The 21,153-nt window shown below is 44.7% G+C and overlaps 1 protein-coding gene across 4 annotated transcripts in view; it reads right to left on the bottom strand.

The window, feature by feature from the left end:
* Positions 1-15,272, bottom strand: part of LOC110537186 (protein phosphatase Slingshot homolog 1-like) — a 29,017-nt gene extending 13,745 nt beyond the window's left edge. Inside the window, exons 1-11 of one of the 4 annotated variants that reach the window (XM_090191993.1) lie at positions 14,871-15,272; positions 13,279-13,316; positions 5,626-5,726; positions 3,234-3,298; positions 3,020-3,141; positions 2,857-2,925; positions 1,873-1,938; positions 1,286-1,480; positions 990-1,083; positions 737-865; positions 490-536 (exon numbers count right to left, since the gene is read on the bottom strand). In XM_090191993.1, the coding sequence (XP_090048119.1) occupies positions 490-536; positions 737-865; positions 990-1,083; positions 1,286-1,480; positions 1,873-1,938; positions 2,857-2,925; positions 3,020-3,141; positions 3,234-3,298; positions 5,626-5,726; positions 13,279-13,316; positions 14,871-14,942 (998 nt within the window). In that variant the 5' untranslated portion in view covers positions 14,943-15,272. Of the gene's footprint in view, positions 1-489; positions 537-736; positions 866-989; positions 1,084-1,285; positions 1,481-1,872; positions 1,939-2,856; positions 2,926-3,019; positions 3,142-3,233; positions 3,299-5,625; positions 5,727-7,518; positions 7,960-13,278; positions 13,317-14,870 lie in introns of those variants that run through there. The other 3 variants (XM_090191995.1, XM_090191991.1, XM_090191994.1) reach the window with 3 other exon arrangements.
* Positions 15,273-21,153: the final 5,881 nt, after the last annotated feature.

The following is a 21,153-nucleotide window of genomic DNA, read 5'->3' as shown; positions in this document are numbered from 1 at the left end:
TCAAGTAGATGTCCTGGATGGGTGGGAGCACAGTCCCAGTGATGTACTGGACCGTCTTCACCATCCGCTGGAGGGCCTTGTGATAGTGGACGGAGCAATTCCCGTACCAGGCCATGATGCAACATGGTCAGGATGCTCTCAATGGTGCAGTGGAAGTATTTGGAGAGGACCTGGTGTGGCATGCTGAATTTCTTCAGCTGCCGTAGGAAGTTGAGGCGCTGTTGCGCCCTCTTGACAAGAGTGGTTGTGTTCCAGTGGGGCAGTATCTCGTTCAGTAGTGCTATCCGTGTTCCAACAACCAACCTTTCTGTATTGGTAGGTCTTATGAAGGAGAGATGTATCAATGACCTGACATACATCTATTGTCCTTCGTATGGGAATACAGAATAATAAAACACTGTTTGTGAGCCAGTGCTGATGGTTAGGGAGCAGGGGTGGTTAGGGAGCAGTTCTAGTGAAATAGCTTTAGTGTTTGAGACATCCACTCACCCACAGTCCCGTAGTTCCTCTAGATTGGAGGCATTCCACTCAGAGCCCTAGAGAAGACAAACACAGAGGAATGAATATCAAGACAACTTACAAAGCTCAGGTTACAAAGGTCAAACTACCTACACCAGGGTTACAGTAACAGAGTTGTGACAGTAGTTCAGAGGTTAGAGAGGAGGAGTGTAGTTACTAGTTAGTGTCAGGGATACAAAGAGACAATCAGGATGTAAAGTTAGAGAAAGATTCTCACCAGGTAGAGGTGGTCAAAGATGAGTGTGGCTTTGTCCATCTGACCCAGGATCAGCAGCATCTCATTGTCGAGGAACTCTTTGTACTCCTTCAGGTTACAACTCATATGCTGCTCCAGCTCCACACGGATCTGAGAGGGGGAGGACAGAACCGGTATTAGGCTGCACTATGGTACTTATATCTCATGCAGAGTTAATTGCCCCAACAAACCGATCTGTGTGCCCCTACAAAGCCTGGTGAGTGGCGACACATACCTCCTTGGAAGTGACATTCTCCAGGTCCCGGAACATCATCATGCTGCGTAGTTTAGCTTTGATTGCACACTCGGTTCTCTCTCTCTCCGTTGGCCTGAATAACAACATATGTCAATATATCAATGAATTAATTATGAATGTAACCAACACATTTATCACTTTTGATTAAAACAAGAAAGGCTCTGGTTTACCCTGATGGACATACATTACCAATCTCAGAAGGTACTGCAACTAGAACGAATCATAAGAAAAACGACTTAATTGAATCTTACGAAAATGGACGATTCAGGTCTTACCGGTCGACGAACATGGCAGGTGAGTCGGGCCGCATGGTCTCCAGGTCGGTCATAGTGTTCCACTCGTTGATGCAGCTCTGCTCGGAGGTGATACAGCTCTCATAGAAGCCCAACCACGTGAGGGCCAAGCCCCCGGGGAAGTAGTTGTGCCTGCGAGACACATCGCTTGCCTTATGGAGGATCTGCAGCGCAGACCTGAAGCCACACAGGTAGAAGAAGCTCCCAGTCTTAATACAGGTTCTCAACAGCAACTATTCAGAAGCTATTCCACTTATCTGATTATAGAGTCAGTCTTTTCATCATTGATTTTTAATGACGCAGGAAATTCAGAATACATTTAAAAGCCTGTCAAACCCAGAGAAAATGATGAGTGCACATTGTAATGATAGCGGCATCTATTGACCAGTAGATGGTGCATGGACAACTGGCAGCGAGGTCGGTATCAAAGTTGATTGTTGATATTTAAATGGAACCAACATGGTAGAGTACAGTCACTGTATGGTTTCAGGGAATATAAAGGTCACCAGACAATTATATTTTGAAGTACCCAAATACAGTATCAAACCCAAAAACAACCAGACACTTACCACATGGCCTGCACAGAAACAGGCTTGAAGACATGCGATCGTCCTCCTGTGGTCACACTAAATCCTCTGAGGAGAGAGAAGATGAAGGATTAGAGAGAGGGGTCTGGGTGCACAAACAGGGGCTGAGCTACAAGGGTTTAGGGGACTATTCAGGACACATTCCAATGGAACATTCCTCCAGCACAGAGAGGGATGACTAACAGCTCAGCAAGAACTCATCTGCCACATGGAGAATTGAAAATGCCTGTAGTTGACTGGACTGCCCACTGGAGGGCAGAGCAACTCATTCTGTGTCACAGGGCTGGGCTGTTTGAAGGGCTAAACGATCAGAGGTACTTCATGGTCGACTGTATATGCAACTTAATGTCTGTGGGATGCACTGTGACACATACCGTACCTTTGTGGAAAGTTTCATGTATATTTATGTGAGGGTATAGACTGAGTATACCAAACATTAGGAACACCTCCCTAATGCTGAGTTGCAGCCCACTAATTTTGTCCTCAGAACAGCCTCAATATGTCGGGGCATGGACTCTGCAAGGTATCGAAAGCGTTCCACAGGGATGCTGGCCCATGTTGACTCCAATGCTTCTCACTGTTGTGTCAAGTTGGCTGAATGTCCTTTGGGTGATGGACCATTCTTCATACACATGGGAAACTGTTGAGCGTGAAAAACCAGCTGCATTGTAATTCTTGACACACAAACCGGTGTGCCTGGTACCTACTACCATACCCTGTTCAAAAGGCACTCAAATCTTTTGTTTAGCCTATTCACCCTATGAATGGCACAGATACACAATCCATGTCTCAGGGCTTAAAAATCCCTCTTTAAATCTGTCTCCTCCCCTTCATCTACACTGAGTGAAGTGGATTTAACAGGTGACATCAATAAGGGATCATAGCTGTCACCTGGTCAGTCTGTCATGGAAAGAGCAGGTGTTCCTAATGTTTTATATCCTCAGTATGGAGAAGAGTAGCACTTACCCATCTCCATCTAAATGGATCTTCGTATCGCTCCATAGCGGTAGCACCATGCCGATAGAGCAGCTTTTACTGGGAATTATGCAACGGAATAGATGATTACTCTATGATAACAACAAACCATAGTGTAGTGTGATACTGCTGGCTAAGGAGGAAAGACGAGTACCTGTCCTTATCGGTGAAGTCCATCCCTAGCAGGATATTCTCCTCTGTGTCCTGTCGACCACTGGTGTAGACCACAACCATGTACCGCACACGGTCAGACCAACCACTCTCTAACCGTACAGCCTGGGGTACAGTAAGAACAAGTTACACTGTGTAGCATTTGTTTGTCAATAAAAATGGATGGTAAGTACATCTGAGATGGGGATCTGACTCACCAGTTTAATGTGGTCCTCAGAGCGGAGGGTGTTAATCATTACCTGCAGGTGTCGGGGTAAGTCACCTGGGAGAGAAGAGAACCGCATACCATAATCCAGATCAAGCAAGCCTCATAATCAGACATATTGTATAACTGTGTCCAGCTCTACTATCCAGGCCCCTACTTAGACTGGTACCTCTGATTATGCCCACCTGCAGGGTGATTTAATACCAGCCATAACAACACGTCTGTATTGAAGTTACACATTGCAGAGCAAAGCCTGAACATCTCGTGACAAGACGGGTAAATAAATAGGAATGGTGTACCATAACATCTAATCTCAAGTACAACCCTCGGCTAAACCCTTACAAACATGCAGAAGCAGTCTGTCATACATGTAAACCCACAGATAAATGGATGCCAGGTTCATCAGAGCTAAGCATGGACTTGAACGTCTGGTGATGTAATCAAGAAATCTGGAGTGATCCTCACATTGATCTTGTGATTAACCTGCATATCATAGGGGAGGAGTGGGGTGTGTTAGGACTCCCCAATCCAACTAATCTCAACAACAACCCTGCTATAAGGCATGCTGCATCATACACAGGTACACACACCTAGGCCTACCCGTACATATACACACACCACTGAGGTGACATCATATGTGCTGCAGGCTGGTTAGTCTAGCTTGGTGAGTTTATGTAACATCTTGATGGGGGGGGAAAAAAAATCAAACAAGCAGGATCTATAAAGCCCCTTGAAAAGGAGGAGGTCAAAAGGGGGGTGAGTGTAACCGATGTGAAATGGCTAGCTGGTTAGCGGTGGTGTGCGCTAATAGCGTTTCAATCGGTGACGTCACTCGCTCTGAGACCTTGAAGTAGTGGATCCCCTTGCTCTGCAAGGGCCGCGGCTTTTGTGGAGCGATGGGTAACGATTGTGTCAGTTGTCTATGTGTGCACTCCCTAGTCCGAGCCCGGGTAGGGGCGAGGGAATGGACTAAAGTTAAACTGTTACATAGGCAGGCTCTAGGGTCACATCTGGACCTACTTTGACAAGCATATCAAAGCTAAAAGCAAACAAGTACCTGCCTTGAGGGCAGTCAATGGCCAGGTAATCCTTCTGTGAATATGGGTTGAACACAGGCTCAATCACAAAGGCCTAGCCAACCTCAGACAATATTACCTTGTCTTTAAATAGAACTTTAGCAGTGGCATTGTCACGGTTCACTGAACAAATCTAATCACATTTTATTTGTCACATACACATGGTTAGCAGATGTTAATGAGAGTGTAGCGAAATGCTTGTGCTTCTAGTTCTGACCAATATCTAACAAGTAATCTAACCTAAAAAGTTCACAACAACTACCTTATACACACAAGTGTAAAGGAATGAATACGAATATGTACATAAAAATACATGAATGAGCGATGGCCGAACCGCATAGGCAAGATGCAGTAGATGGTATAGAGTACAGTATATACATATGAGATGAGTAATGTAGGGTATGTAAACATTGTATAAAGTGGCTAGGGACACATTTATTACATCAATTGTTTCATTATTAAAGTGGCTAGAGTTGAGTCAGTGTGTTGGCAGCAGCCACTCAATGTTAGTGATGGTCAGTCTGATGGCCTTGAGATAGAAGCTGTTTTTCAGTCTCTCGGTCCCTGCTTTGATGCACCTGTACTGACCTCGCCTTCTAGATGATAGCAGGCAGTGGCTCGGGTGGTTGTTGTCCTTGATGATCTTTATGGCCTTCCTGTAACATCGGGGGGTGTAGGTGTCCTGGAGGGCAGGTAGTTTGCCCCCAGTGATCCGTTGTGCAGACCTCACTACCCTCTGGAGAGCGTTACGGTTGTGGGCGGAGCAGTTGCCGTACCAGGCGGTGATGCAGCCCGACAGGATGCTCTCTGTTGTGCATCTGCAAAAGTTTGTGAGTGTTTTTGGTGACAAGCCGAATTTCTTCAGCCTCCTGAGATTGAAGAGGCGCTGCTGCGCCTTCTTCACCACCCTGTCTGTGTGGGTGGACCATTTCAGTTTGTCCGTGATGTGTGCGCCGAGGAACTTAAAACTTTCCACCTTCTCCACTCCTGTCCCGTCAATGTAGATAGGGGACTGCCCCCTCTGCTGTTTCCTGAAGTCCACGATTATCTCCTTTGTTTTGTTGACATTGAGTGTGAGGTTATTTTCCTGACACCACACTCAGAGGGCCCTCACCTCCTCCCTGTAGGCCGTCTCGTCGCTGTTGGCAATCAAGCCTAACACTGTAGTGTCGTCTGCAAACTTGATGATTGAGTTGGAGGCATGCATGGCCACGCAGTCATGGGTGAACAGGGCCAATGAACAATGGGCCCAGTGTGTGTCAAGAGTGTGTATTTACCTGCGTGTTTGTGGTGTGCCAGTGTGTTTACCTGCGTGTTTGTGGTGTGTAGGGGTCTTGGGTCCCTGTGCATTGGTGCCCTGTTGCAGGAAGAGGGCAGCTCCTTTGACCATGAAGAAGCTCTCGCTGAGGCTGAAACAGACAGGAAAATAGGGTTTCTAGTGGTCTGATGTTGTAACACACAGGGGAAGCATTCATTAGCGAAGTGAAAGAAAGAGTACAGACTGTACTGGAAGTAGGCAACAGATCATCAGCATATCTGAATAGAGATTTGCACAAATCCTTGTACTGCTTCAACAGCTTAAGCACCATCTGTGGCACACTGCACTCCACAGTACCTATAGTAAGTAGCATGGCGTTCTACTCTAGACATTTGAGAGGACATTTGAAATAGTCACTCCTTCCTACACCTGCTTGGTCTCTCTTCCCTGTTTTGTTGTGCTCCATTTAAGTAGATCCACAGATGAACAGTATGTCTGTTGTCACAAAACTACCCAGCCATAGCCTACTTTCCTTTCCATGATGTATTTGACAGAATATGCCATCACCAGTGCGTTCACGTCAGGGAGGCAACATATTAATTGAAAATGATCATGTGGAATGTGGATGCCCTGCTGCAGACTCTCCTAAGGCTGATGTGGTTCAATTAAACTGTCCAACCCACAGTATCCTTCTCACTTGTCAATGAGTGAGGCTGTTTTAGTCCAGGAATGGAGACAAATGACCTGGAGATGTAGAATGTGCATAGTCAGAGATCAGAGCTACTGTGGGAAGAAGAGGCAGGGTGGGATGGCTGTTAATTGCTTTTCCAAAGTTTAGTGACTAGCAGGAAAGGATGTTCCCAAATTCATCAGGAAGTAAATGTGAGCAGATCTTTCCTTTATAAAATATTTCCCTCAGATAATGAACTGACAGAACGTGGTTAGGTACCCTGACCTATCGTTGGGGCAGATAATTGAGCCCACCACTGAAATATTTCCTCTGCCTTTCTTCAGCCATCACCATCTATCCCACCCTTCTCTGGCCAGAGATGGGCTCTCCCGACTGCCCTAACCCCTGTGCTCGAGGCACTGACCACCCCCGGATAAAATATAGTTTTTCCTTGGACTTAGCAATGCCCAGGAAGAAAAGAGTTGGGTGTTTTCTGGCCACAACATTGACCAGGAGGAACAGAGCTGCGCGTTTGCTGGCCACAACATTGACCAGGAGGAACAGAGCCAGTCTTTGTTAACAGGCAGGCTGCCCTCTCGCTCTGCCACCACAAACAAAGCATGGCATGACAGTGGGTCCATCACAAGACCTTTTGTTTCTGCCCCGCTGTTACGTAGCATTGTTCCTTTTCAGAATGTCCTGAAAAAGATGAGGGTGGCCTCAGTCAAGAGGTCAGAGAGTTGGGTAGGGTACCATAACAGCTCATCTTAAGTTGTCTGATGTACTGTAAATGGGATGAACTGAATAGCAGTAATCACAGATGGATGTATAGGCCAAAAGACAAAGCTGTATGGAAAAGGCTCCAGCTACTGTTGATCCGTCCATTACACCATTACTGAAAACAATCAGAGCATGTCCCCATCTTTCTAAGGCGAGTTTACACACAGTCCAATTCTGATCATTTTTTCAATTATTGGCAAAACAGCTGATCTGATTGGTTGATTGGTTGAATTAGTGGAAAAAGATCAGAATTAGGCTGCCTGTGTAAACTCACATTAGGACAGCTGTGAACAGTAGACTTCTAAAAAGAACACTCAAGAAGAAATATAGACAGCCATAAAAACAATACCCGTATACAGAAAATGCAGGGTGCACAGTTACAAGTGACAACCATTCAAACCATTGTCGCCATTGTGCTACCTCTTATCAAGGTAGAAATGCCAGTGAGAGATACACTCGGGATTGCCTGTCCTTGAGTGAGTGGAGGACTTACATTCGCCAGATCTCTCTCTTACTCAGGACTGTGTTCTTCACAAAGTGAGGCAGCATGGTAAGCATGGCTTCCTGTGAAGGCTCCACCACAAGATGCATCCTGATTCTGGATCTCTCCCGCAGTAGCTCTCTGGAGTCTACTGGCCTCCTCACAAAATCTCCTCCGCCCTTATAGCTTCTTAGCACATCCATGTGCAAAAAATACATTCACAAGCATTGTGTGCCTCAAAAACAAATTTGGTTTCCAATGTATAATAAGTGATATAGTCCTGGGTTTCTTTTTCCCCTGTAAAAAGGTGCAGATTGGGTTCAATAGTCTGATGATGTATCCTGTCTTGGTCTGGTGCGTCCGTCTCTCCCTCCTGTCCGTCTGGGCTGTGAGGATCAGTCTTCAGATTCTGCTGCGTCTGTTCAGCTCTGCCTCCTGCCTCAACTCCCGACCATCAGCAGCAGCTCATCTCCTCCTCACAGCACACGCTTGAGCAATCATAACTCCCTCCGCAACTCCCGACACAAAAGCACCATTCAAGCATGTTTCACGTTAGCTGGGTTGGGTGGCAGGGAATCTAGCTTGCCTCATCTTCAGTCTACAAAGCACACGTCTGTAGAGTGAGTGGATGCTATTTGACATGTAAGATCCCAGAGGATCTCTGATGAGCCACTGAGCCAAAGGAAACATGCTACTCATTGAGTGGCATATTCAACTTTGTATGAACCATAACTGCATCACAGAACACATATCCAATGCCAGTGTGAAGCAATTTACGCAAGATGCTCGTTAGACGCACACCAAGGACATCTTCCCTTTTGAAGTCTGCACACACACAAACCTCTCTCCTTGGCTGTTGCATAACCCTGTCTGGTGCTTGGGCTGTCTGGCTGAGGCAGCCAGGGTACTGTGACAACCAAGGGCTGCTGGGGGGTAAATGTGGATCAGGTTTCTGCCTGACTGATACAGTATGGCCCCCAGAGAGGTAGACTTGGTGACATCACTGGGTCCTAGGGTCTGAGAGAGGACAAGATGAGCAGAGCTAATGTGGACTGGGCCACTTCCAATAATCAATGGTGTGACTGCTCCGCCCTGCAGCATTTCTCTGGTGACTATCTATCACTATCAAGTTAAATGTCTTTGCTTTAGCCTTTTAACAACAAAATATTTAATGGCACAAAACCACTAATATCAATATTTTTTTTTATTGTGTTTTTACCTTCTCTCATCCTACATTTTCTGCAAGTAGAAGCAACTCTGTGGCAAGATTTGACATAATCAAAATTGCTCCCTATACCACCTTTCAAACATTCCTCTATCTGCCTTGTACCACCAAGAAAGTAATCTACCTTATCAATGTTATAATCTCAACCCACCCTGTGTGTGTCATGTCTAGCGGATGGGGGAAACTGTTGTGTACGGCTGAAACTCCCTTGGCCCAACCAGGTTGGACTAGAGCATGTATTTCCAAACTCGGGTAAGCGCAATGCTTGTTAGGGGTACGCCAAATAAAAATGTGATTCACACATATATATATACTAACAGTCCATTTATATTTTCCAACGGGGCTATACATTTGGGTGAGTTTTTTTCCCCCTCACCTGAGTAGCCTCGTTTCACTGCCCAAAATAAAATGTAACAACCTAATGTTCAGCGAAATAACAACAATGTCAGTTACAGGTAGCCTAGGCAAATAATTAACATCCAATCACATTAACCATTACTCTCTCGCGGGAATTCCAATAACGGTCTGTATGTAGCCAAACGTAGCTGCTGCTCATGTCGGTATCTGTACTGATGGCGCAAAAGCCATGACAAGGAGACATAGTGGAGTGGTAACGCGAATGCAAGCAGTTGCTCCCGAAGCCACTTGGGTGCACTGCAGCATCCACCGAGAGGCTCTTGCTGCCAAGGGAATGCCTGACAGCTTGAAAGACATTATCATTGTTAAAGCAAGGCCCCTGAACTCTCATGTATTTTCTGCATTATGCAATGATAGGGGCAGCAACCATGTAACGCTTTTACAACATATAGAAGTGCGCTGGTTATCAAGGGGCAAAGTATTGACACAGGTGTTTGAATTGAGAGATGAGCTTAAAGTTTTTACTGACCATCACTTTTACTTGTCTGACCGCTTGAATGATGACGAGATTCTCACACAACTGGCCTGTCTGGGTGATGTTTCTTCTCACCTGAGTGATCTGAATCTAGGACTACAGGGACTCTCCGTAACTATATTCAATGTGAGGGACAAATTTGGGGCTAGGATTAAGAAGTTGGAGCTCTTCTCTGTCTGCATTAACAAGGACAACACAGGTCTTTCCATCTATCATTGTATGATTTTTTTGTGTGCAAATGAACTCAAGCTTACGGGCAATATCAAATGCGATTTAGCGAAGCACCTGAGTGAGTTGTGTGCGCAATTACGCAGGTACCTTCCCGAAACCGATGACACAAACAACTGGATTTGTTATCCCTTTCATGCCCTGCCTCCAGTCCACTTACCGATATCTGAACAAGAGAGCCTCATCGAAATCGCAACAAGCGGTTCTGTGAAAATTGAATTTAATCAGAAGCCTCTGCCAGATTTCTGGATTGGGCTGCGCTCAGAGTATCATGCCTTGGCAAATCGCACTGTTAAGACACTGATGCCCTTTGCAACCACGTGCCTATGTGAGAGTGGATTCTAGGCTCTCACTAGCATGAAAACTAAATACAGGCACAGACTGTGTGTGGAAAATGATTTAAGACAGACTCTCTCCAATACAACCCAACATTGCAGAGTTATGTGCATCCTTTCAAGCACACCCTTCTCATTAACCTGTGGTGATTTATTCACAATTTGCGATGAACAAATATAGTTTTATATGTAAGATGGTTAAATAAAGAGCAAAATGATTTATTATTATTATTTGTGCCCTGGTCGTATAAGAGCTCGGTGTCACTTCCCATGAGCTGGGTTGTGACAAAAACTCACACTCATTCTTATGTTTAATAAATGGATTGCATAGTGTGTGTGGCAGGCTTACAATGATGAAAAAACATTTGAGAGTGCGCTGACCCTGGTGATAGAGGGGGTATGCAGGTGGAGGTTGAATGTTTGAAGGGGACCGGGACCATAAAAAGTTTGGGAACCACTGGACTAGAGAACTGAGTGTCCAGCCAACACTAGGCCAACTACAACAGCAAGGCCAAAAAGGTCTTATCAACTCTTACCAAGAAACTCCAGAACAAAATTATCCCCGGCACAACAACACCATGACATCACATCCTTCTGTAGCTGAGTAGAGGATTCCACCTATGCTATCCCCTCCCAGCTCTGCAATACAGCTGGATAGTGTTTCTGATTTGATGGAATGTATAATGGTGGTTAAAGGGAATGGTAACTGAGTGTTGGACCGTTATTACCCTTGATACAACTAGGCCTACATCTCAGTGTTTAAGGGTCCCCAGATGGAGACATTCTTTGTGAACTGTAATGGACTGCAATGGTGTGAGATGTTCCATCTCTTTTGCAAGCTCTCATTAAGGTGTGGGCCTATTTATTGAATACTAGTATTACGTTATTCATATTTATCTACAATGTGTGTAATTCAGCACCAGTGTCCATGTTATTTCTTCAGGACATTCCTAGGTGCTTCCTACTGTAACCCAGTCCTGGAATTTACGCGCTAAGCACTTCAGCATTCCCGTTCTGTGAGCTTGTGTGGCCTACCATTTCACAGATGAGCTGTTGTTGCTCCTAGACTTTTCCACTTCACAATAACAGCACCAGTCAACAGCAGTTGACTGGTGCGGTGCCACGTTCAAAGTAACTGAGCTCTTCAGTAAGGCCATTCAACTGATAATGTTCGTCTATGGCGATTGCATGGTTGTGTGCTCGATTTTATACACCTGTCAGCAACGGGTGTGCCTGAAATAGCCAAATCCACTCTTTTGAAGGGGTATCCACATACTTTTGGCCATGTCATGTATAATAGCTGACCTTCGACCCCCAATATGTAGCTGGACATAGAGGCCTGTAGTAATTTAGCCAGGCACCTAGGGAGGGCAACAATGTTTTCATATAGATCACGTCACCATAATGCAAGAGTTCTTTGAAAACAAACAACTTTCTCTAGATTCAAATACAGGGTGGAGAACAAGTATTTGACACACTGCCTATTTTGCAGGTTTTCCTACTTAAGAAAACATGTAGAGGTCTGTAATTTTTATCATAGGTACACTTCAACTGTGAGAGACGGAATCTAAAACAAAAATCCAGAAAATCACATTGTATGATTTTTAAGTAATTCATTTGCATTTTATTGCATGACATAAGTGTTTGATACATCAGAAAAGCAGAACTTAATATTTGGTACAGAAACCTTTGTTTGCAATTACAGAGATCATATGTTTCCTGTAGTTCTTGACCAGGTTAGCACACACTGCAGCAGGGATTTTGGCCCACTCCTCCATACAGACCTTCTCCAGAACCTTCAGGTTTCGGGGCTGTCCCTGGGCAATACAGACTTTCAGCTCCCTCCAAAGATTTTCTATTGGGTTCAGGTCTGGAGACTGGCTAGGCCACTCCAGGACCTTGTGATGCTTCTTACAGAGCCACTCCTTAGTTGCCCTGGCTGTGTGTTTCGGGTCGTTGTCATGCTGGAAGACCCAGCCACGACCCATCTTCAATGCTCTTACTGAGGGAAGGAGGTTGTTGGCCAAGATCTCGCGATACATGGCCCCATCCATCCTCCCCTCAATACGGTGCAGTCGTCCAGTCCCCTTTGCAGAAAAGCATCCCCAAAGAATGATGTTTCCACCTCCATGCTTCACAGTTGGGATGGTGTTCTTGTGGTTGTACTCATCCTTCTTCTTCCTCCAAACAAGGTGAGTGGAGTTTAGACCAAAAAGCTCTATTTTTGTCTTATCAGACCACATGACCTTCTCCCATTCCTCCTCTGGATCCTCCAGATGGTCATTGGCAAACTTCAGATGGACCTGGACATGCGCTGGCTTGAGCAGGGGGACCTTGCGTGTGCTGCAGGATTTTAATCCATGACGGCGTAGTGTGTTACTAATGATTTTCTTTGAGACTGAGGTCCCAGCTCTCTTCAGGTCATTGACCAGGTCCTGCCGTGTAGTTCTGGGCTGATTCCTCACCTGCCTCATGATCATTGATGCCCCACGAGGTGAGATCTTGCATGGAGCCCCAGACCGAGGATGATTGACCGTCATTTTGAACTCTTCCATTTTCTAATAATTGCGCCAACAGTTGTTGCCTTCTCACCAAGCTGCTTGCCTATTGTCCTGTAGCCCATCCCTGCCTTGTGCAGGTCTACAATTTTATCCCTGATGTCCTTACACAGCTCTCTGGTATTGGCCATTGTGGAGAGGTTGGAGTCTGTTTGATTGAGTGTGTGGACAGGTGTCTTTTATACAGGTAACGAGTTCAAACAGGTGCAGTTAATACAGGTAATGAGTGGAGAACAGGAGGGATTCTTAAAGAAAAACTAACAGGTCTGTGAGAGCCGGAATTCTTACTGGTTGGTAGGTGATCAAATACTTATGTCATGCAATAAAATGCAAATTAATTACTTAAAAATCATACAATGTGATTTTCTCCGTCTCTCACAGTTGAAGTGTACCTATGATAAAAATGACAGACCTCTACATGCTTTGTAAGTAGGAAAACCTGCAAAATCGGCAGTGTATAAAATACTTGTTCTCCCCACTGTATATGTTTTTTGTGTGTTTTTTTTAGGGAGAAAATAGGGGAGGGAGGCTTACCTCTGATTTGCTCTCCGGTCATCATCACACCCTAATTCCTGCAAGAGAAAGACAGAAATGTTACATACACTGTAGGCCTACTAGAAACCCTACCATCAAGGCTGTGCTGACAGTACAGTAGGATGCATTGCGCAACAGCAGCACATGACCCATATGCCCTGCTATGTCCTGCCATGCTCCCCTTGCTACCATACCTAATCACAATGTCACAGTACAATGACTCAGAAGATTCCCATTGACTGGTGGAGACAGAGATTCCTTTCCTTTAGAGTTATGGGTATATAGACCATCACTAAGTGATGCTCTTGATCTACATGGGACAAGTAACTAAATATAGGCTAGACATTGGGCCTTCTGTACCAGTAGCAATGCTGTAGCTCCCTGAGGGCCGAGTGGTTGAGGTTGTTTGTTGCATTAGGAGATCTGAATAAAACTCTCTCTCTGCGTTTCATGACATGTTACAGTGTTGAAAAGAGCACATAGGCCTAGACTGCGCTTGATCTGTGGATCTGATGTCAAAGAGGCTATTTAATAGCATAGCTCAAACTAACTCAGTCACTAGTAGCAATTGTAATCTAGATACTTTCAGAAATAAAAGAGAGGTATACAGACATATACCTACGGTACGTAGGTCACCAACTCGGTATAAAATCATTTCTGCAGCAGTATCTTTAATGATGTAATTAGTATGACATCATTTCTGCAGCGCACAGCAATGTGTGTGTGTGTGTGTGTGCGCGCCTGCCTCCATAGAATTCAAGCCATGATGGATTCATTTGCTTTTGAAAGTCATCATGTGCTTTATTAGTAAGATCAGAGTGATGTACCAGTGAATTTATGGGACATGAAGGAGATGCTTTACGTTAGGTTTTAAAACGTGTAATATACTGTATTCAATATTAAATGCAAGTGTATCAGCGCTCTCTACTGGCCATACCATGTCACTATCTATGATCTCATATGTTTTGAAATATAAGCTCACACCTGCCACAGTAGTATTTTGACAGTGATTGAAACGAGCAGGTACCAACAGCAACATCCCTGACTCAGTAGTGATGTAATGGTGTACATAACTAGGCAAGTAGCTGCACAATACTGATGAATCTCACTCTATTAGTCTATTCCATATGCAAGCTGAAGCAAGGAATTTAAACAAATGTAATGACTTAAAAATCTAAGCAAAATCCTGAGATAATGCTTTTATTAAATTGCCTTGCTGTATAAACGCATATTGGTCTTTAAACCACAAAAACTGAAGGCAGAAATAAAATGCTGCCACATGCAATTAATGCATTGTTCTGGTAACTAATCACCGGCTCAGATTTTGTTTAGAAGCTAATAGCGCTGGGCTGGACTACTTCACCATTCTAAACGGATGGATTCCATAAAGTCTAATAAATTATGTCCATACAAAACAGTCTTGCCGTGTTAGATATAATATGTCACTAAATTGCTAAAAAATATATTGACAACTGAAAGCGTCCTCTGCAATGCTGGGCCTAGTGGATGAGGGACGTGAGCATCGGGCACATCCCCGGCGTTTCCTTCACGGCGCTGCCTACGTAGCGAACAACTCCCGCAGTTTCACTTACCTCCCCCGCGTTGGTGCTGGCGGTGGATGCTGCGCTTGGGGTGGGAGAGCGCTGTAGCGTTACCAGAGCCATGGCTGGCTACTGCTACGGAAAGGAGGAGACCTTTGAATGGGGGGAAGGTAGGCGCGTTGCTCTGGGCCAAGATGCGCCTAGATTGACCCTGTGTAGCACAGGAGAAAACGCTCAGGATCGCATTAAATCTTTCTTGCCTCTGATTTCACCATCCTGATAAACCCATCACTGGCTTCTGACTCGCCCATCCTTCACAGTTCGTTTTAGAATAGTCATTTGTAAATAGTTGTAAAGGCAAGTATGCAATTTTGTCCATCTGTGTCATATACCATTTATCGTGCAGACAAACAAAATACATCGCAGCCAGGTTGCATGCAGAGCATAAATGACAAGCGATTCTGTTCTGACACTTTGCCGGATGCTATGATTGGCTGCTTCGGTTTGCGTGCGCGCTATCATTGGGCCAATGTCGTCAAGGTGACTCTGGCCAGACTAGAGACTACTACACTCAACGGAAACCAAAGGCTACTTATTATGAAATGTATTCATGGGAATATTATTTGCTAACAGATTTAAGCAAGGAACTAGCAAGGAATTAGTACACACATTTTAGAACTCATATTGCGCCTTCACAGATATGCACCCATTGTATTGCTATAATGAAGATGATGTGGAGGAATTCATTATTGCCATCTACATTCTCTTAAGTTATTATTATCTAAATAATTATTGAAAAATATATTTTATGTCCTTTTTGTGTAGAATCCATGGGACATGACTTGAAAAGACTGAAGTGGGAATAATAAAGTTGCATCCATTTCTCTCAACACCCTATTGTCCTCATCAGCTGTTATAGGTTGATCCATAGCTGGCATGTGTTGGTGAAACCTGAGCCACTTGACGTCTTTTCCTGACCAGCTGTGATTTGACTAGTCTCCTGCAGGCCCAGGCCTCGGTGAGGGGGCAGGATATCTTAGATTTGAATTAAGTACATATTGTTTATGTAACCTTTATTTAACTAGGCAAGTCAGTTAAGAACAAATTCTTATTTTCAATGACGGTCTAGGAACAGTGGGTTAACTGCCTGTTCAGGGGCAGAACAACAGATTTGTACCTTGTCAGCTCAGATTTGTACCCTGCCGCCCCATCTAAAACCGGGTCATTATTAAATGTGTCGTAAAGGGAGTTAGGAGGGCACCCACCTTGGCCATCCCATTGCAGGCCCTGATCCCCATACCTGTGGTGGCTGTGGGATATACCTAAAGAAAGAATAGTTGATACAAAACGTCCTCATGTCTTCAACAGCAGTATCCAAGATTTTAGATGTCAAGTATCTACTGATGGAAAAAATTTAAATATGCTTAACTCAGGTGTGCAGATAAAAGCAACTTGGAATCCCCCAGTGATGAAGGCTCTGGCGATGAAGACTGTGAGAGCAGCCCTGTAGCGAGAGAGAGTATGAGAAATGCCAGCAGAACAGGAATGAAGAAGGGAGTAGTCTCTACAGCCAATCAGGGGTTAACTGAGTCAGTTAAGAGTTAAGGCCCTTGATTACCACAGTTCTCAAATCTTGGACCTGGCCAAGGTGAAGAAAGCACTTACCTCCCAATACAAGAGTACAGGGGCAGAATGCACATCGCCATGCTTTTCTTCCTGCCAATCCGATCGATCACAAACAACGTCACAAAAACTCCTGCAGAGACAGAATAAAAAATGAACAGATATGGCCGTACAGATACAGAATGTCCCACTCATTTTGTACATTTAGGTACTTTTTCGAATTGGTCCCCCGTGGGAATCAAACCCACAACCCTGGCATTGCAAGCGTCGTGCTCTACTCATTGAGAAACAGTCAACATATCAGCAAAACACAAGCTTCCATTCTATTGAATTACTTTTAGGAGGTGGTCCACGGTAGATTTTTGTAGTCGTCTAACGTCAAGTAGTTGCATTCCAGGTTGCATTTTGGCTCATTCTTGGCAGCTTGTGTGATGACTGGATGTACAAAACATTTACATTAAGTCAAAGGTACTAGAAGAGCAACTAGAAGAGCGTGCTTTTGCAAGACTGTTTTACATGTTTGATTGTTAGGGCGGTGTAGGAGTTTCTGCTTATGACTATCAAAAGGGAAGTTTCGACATTTTAAAGAGTAGCATGCAGACCATCTATCACTCACCACTACATGCATCTCCTGCCTGGAATAGCTCAGTGGTCATGAGGACCAGGCCATAGTAGGAGAAGGCATTGGCAAACCTGAGGCAGAAACCATACAAACACAGAGATCATACGAAGGGCCCAACTGGTTTTCAATTTCAGAACTGTGAGGAGAGGATGTACTGGTTGAATCGAGATGGTGAGCTAATGAGATACCAGAATAATGAGAGCAAAATGGACTTACCATATAAACCACAGGAGAATAGCTATTCTGCGATAATGAGGAGTTAAGAGATCTTGGATCCTACCACGATCGTCCTGCCTCGCAAATATGGAAAATGCACACACCCAAGCAAGTGTTGTGAATACACAAACGCAGTTATAAACTAAGCAAGATGATCTCAGATTAACACTTCCAACATGAATGCACACACACACCACACCAATCATACAGTCTCACCTGTTTATTGGCAATAAGTTCACCATGGGGCAGGGTTTTCCTGTTGTCAGCAACGATGCGCCTTAACGATTTCATAGCAATTTCCCGAAAGCACATGGAAGCGGGCACTCTTGGGCAGCCACAGTATCACACACAGACATGAATACAGACATTTACACATGCATATACTGAAACACACTTCATCCACTACCTATGTGTTCAGTAACATGCACCTCAGTGATGCATTTCAACCATTTGGTTTCGGAACCATAGATACGGCAGGTCTAGAGTGTAACAATACTTACAAAACAGAAGGTAACAAAGCTCAGCAGGGGTGCTGTAGACAGGCCAAGCAGCCAGGCCAGCCAATGGTAGGCATGATCCAGATGGCCAGAAGGACCTTGAACAGCGCCAAAGGCCCGGAATATCTGAATCAAGAAAAGTGTTGATTGTCTTACTTTGAGATAAAACAATCGCAATCGTACAAATATGATAAAGGACATTGGGCAGGAAGTACCTCAATCAGCATAATGCAGGTGGTCCTTGACTTCATCATGAGGATCTCAGAATACAGCGTCACTCTGAAAGAAAAAGTCAATTAATGAATCTATAAATAGGAATTTTAACCCTGATGCAGAGCACAACTGTAGGGAATACAATTAGGACTGCATAGAACATTAGCTGTTATACTGGCAATGGGAGGCCTGGTATTGGTGAAAAAGAATCAGTTACATAAAACATTTTTTTACTACTTTAACAGTCAGCATTTTAATAACAAAAGGACGTATATTTTCTGGTTCAGAATAATTGAGTCTGGAACCAGTTCTATAACAGACACGGGACTATAAATACACTTGTTTTGTTCCTGGTTGGAGCGTTATTGTTGCTCTGCTATCATCACAGATTTAACTGTCCCAAGAGAGAATGTGGATGTGCTACAATAACAGTGTGTTATGTTAATTCAGCCTGATCAGCTCCACTGCACATAACCACATAGGAAAGCTTGGGGTTCAACCCAGGAAAGCTCTGGGTTCAAGGCAGCAGAACTAACGCAGGTGAATTCATGTAGCAGGTTAGGAGAATTAGGTTAATGTTAGGGTTAGGGTTAGGCTTAGCTACAATGCTACAGTTTGTCAACAACAGTTACTGTTGTCCCCGGCGCGACCACTAGATAGAGCTGTTGTAAGCCTACCCCATCTAACCACATCGGTATAAACGGAAACAAATCATCTGTGGCCACAAATCATCATTATCATAACCAACGGAGGCTGCTTTTTATTTATTTTTATTTAACCTTTATTTAACTAGACAAGTCAGTTAAGAACAAATTCTTATTTACAATGATGGCCTACACCGGCCAAACTCGGACGACGCCGGGCCAATTGTGCGCCGCCCTATGGGACTCCCAATCACGGCCGGTTGTAATACAGCCTGGATTCGAACCAAGAGGTCTGTAGTGACACTTCTAGCACTGAGGTGCCAACAACACGTGTTGTTGAGTTGGTTAAATCAGCTGGGGCATCTTGTATCTCAAATTACAGTCAACCAATAGGAATAAAGCCTGCAGGGAAGGTGAGGGATGAGTTACATCTATTCTAAACAACTTTTTGGGAGAGGGAAGAACAAGAATGTAAAAGACAATTAACTTAAAACCATTGGCCTCATACTGCCTAATTGTACCATTGTCATTATTATGCATTATGTTTACATACAGATTATACACTGCTCAAAAAAATAAAAGGAACACTAAAATAACACATCCTAGATCTGAATGAATGAAATATTCTTATTAAATACTTTTTTCTTTACATAGTTGAATGTGCTGACAACAAAATCACACCAAAATGATCAATGGAAATCAAATTTATCAACCCATGGAGGTCTGGATTTGGAGTCACACTCAAAATTAAAGTGGAAAACCACACTACAGGCTGATCCAACTTTGATGTAATGTCCTTAAAACAAGTCAAGGCTCAGTTGTGTGTGTGGCCTCCACGTGCCTGTATGACCTCCCTACAACGCCTGGGCATGCTCCTGATGAGGTGGCGGATGGTCTCCTGAGGGATCTCCTCCCAGACCTGGACTAAAGCATCCGCCAACTCCTGGACAGTCTGTGGTGCAACGTGGCGTTGGTGGATGGAGCGAGACATGATGTCCCAGATGTGCTCAATTGGATTCAGGTCTGGGGAACGGGCAGGCCAGTCCATAGCATCAATGCCTTCCTCTTGCAGGAACTGCTGACACACTCCAGCCACATGAGGTCTAGCATTGTCTTGCATTAGGAGGAACCCAGGGCCAACGACACCAGCATATGGTCTCACAAGGGGTCTGAGGATCTCATCTCGGTACCTAATGGCAGTCAGGCTACCTCTGGCGAGCACATGGAGGGCTGTGCGGCACCCCAAAGAAATGCCACCCCACACCATGACTGACCCACCACAAAACCGGTCATGCTGGAGGATGTTGCAGGCAGCAGAACGTTCTCCACGGCGTCTCCAGACTGTCACGTGCTCAGTGTGAACCTGCTTTCATCTGTGAAGAGCACAAGGCGCCAGTGGCGAATTTGCCAATCTTGGTGTTCTCTGGCAAATGCCAAATGTCCTGCACGGTGTTGGGCTGTAAGCACAACCCCCACCTGTGGACATCGGGCCCTCATACCACCCTCATGGAGTCTGTTTCTGACCGTTTGAGCAGACACATGCACATTTGTGGCCTGCTGGAGGTCATTTTGCAGGGCTCTGACAGTGCTCCTCCTGCTCCTCCTTGCACAAAGGCGGAGTTAGCAGTCCTGCTGCTGGGTTGTTGCCCTCCTACGGCCTCCTCCATGTCTCCTGATGTACTGGCCTGTCTCCTGGTAGTGCCTCCATGCTCTGGACACTACGCTGACAGACACAGCAAACCTTCTTGCCACAGCTCGCATTGATGTGCCATCCTGGATGAGCTGCACTACCTGAGCCACTTGTGTGGGTTGTAGACTCCGTCTCATGTACTACTAGAGTGAAAGCACCGCCAGCATTCAAAAGTCACCAAAACATCAGCCAGGAAGCATAGGAACTGAGAAGTGGTCTGTGGTCCCCACCTGCAGAACCACTCCTTTATTGGGGGTGTCTTGCTAATTGCCTATAATTTCCACACGTTGTCTATTCCATTTGCACAACAGCATGTGAAATTTATTGTCAATCAGTGTTGCTTCCTAAGTGGACAGTTTGATTTCACAAAAGTGTGATTGATTTGGAGTTACATTGTGTTGTTTAAGTGTTCCCTTAACTTTTTTGAGCAGTGTATATTCAATGTGCGGGACAAATTTGAGGCTAGGATTACACCTTTTACAAATGGTACTTAGGATATGTACAGTACAGAGGAGGCTGGTGAGGGGAGGACGGCTCATAATAATGGCTGGAATGGAGTCAATGGAATTGAATGGTATCAAACATGGAAATGTGCTGGGTGTGTTTGATACTGTCCCAATTATTCCAATCCTTGCCAGCCTATTACTAAGAGCCCGTCCTCTGATTTAAAGTGCCACCAGTCACCACTGGTACAGTACGGCTATGAATATAAACACTTTGTTGTAATACCCTAGACTGACAGTAAACGGTGCTCGTGTCACACGTTTAATTCTAGTTCAGCAGCACGGTGTGCATTGTGTGAATAACACTGAAAAACCTACAAGAAATC

Source organism: Oncorhynchus mykiss, chromosome 12 (assembly GCF_057628025.1).
Source record: "Oncorhynchus mykiss isolate SJ-2025 chromosome 12, ASM5762802v1, whole genome shotgun sequence".
Lineage (NCBI taxonomy): Eukaryota > Metazoa > Chordata > Actinopteri > Salmoniformes > Salmonidae > Oncorhynchus > Oncorhynchus mykiss.
This window is presented reverse-complemented; position numbering and strand designations above follow the sequence as displayed.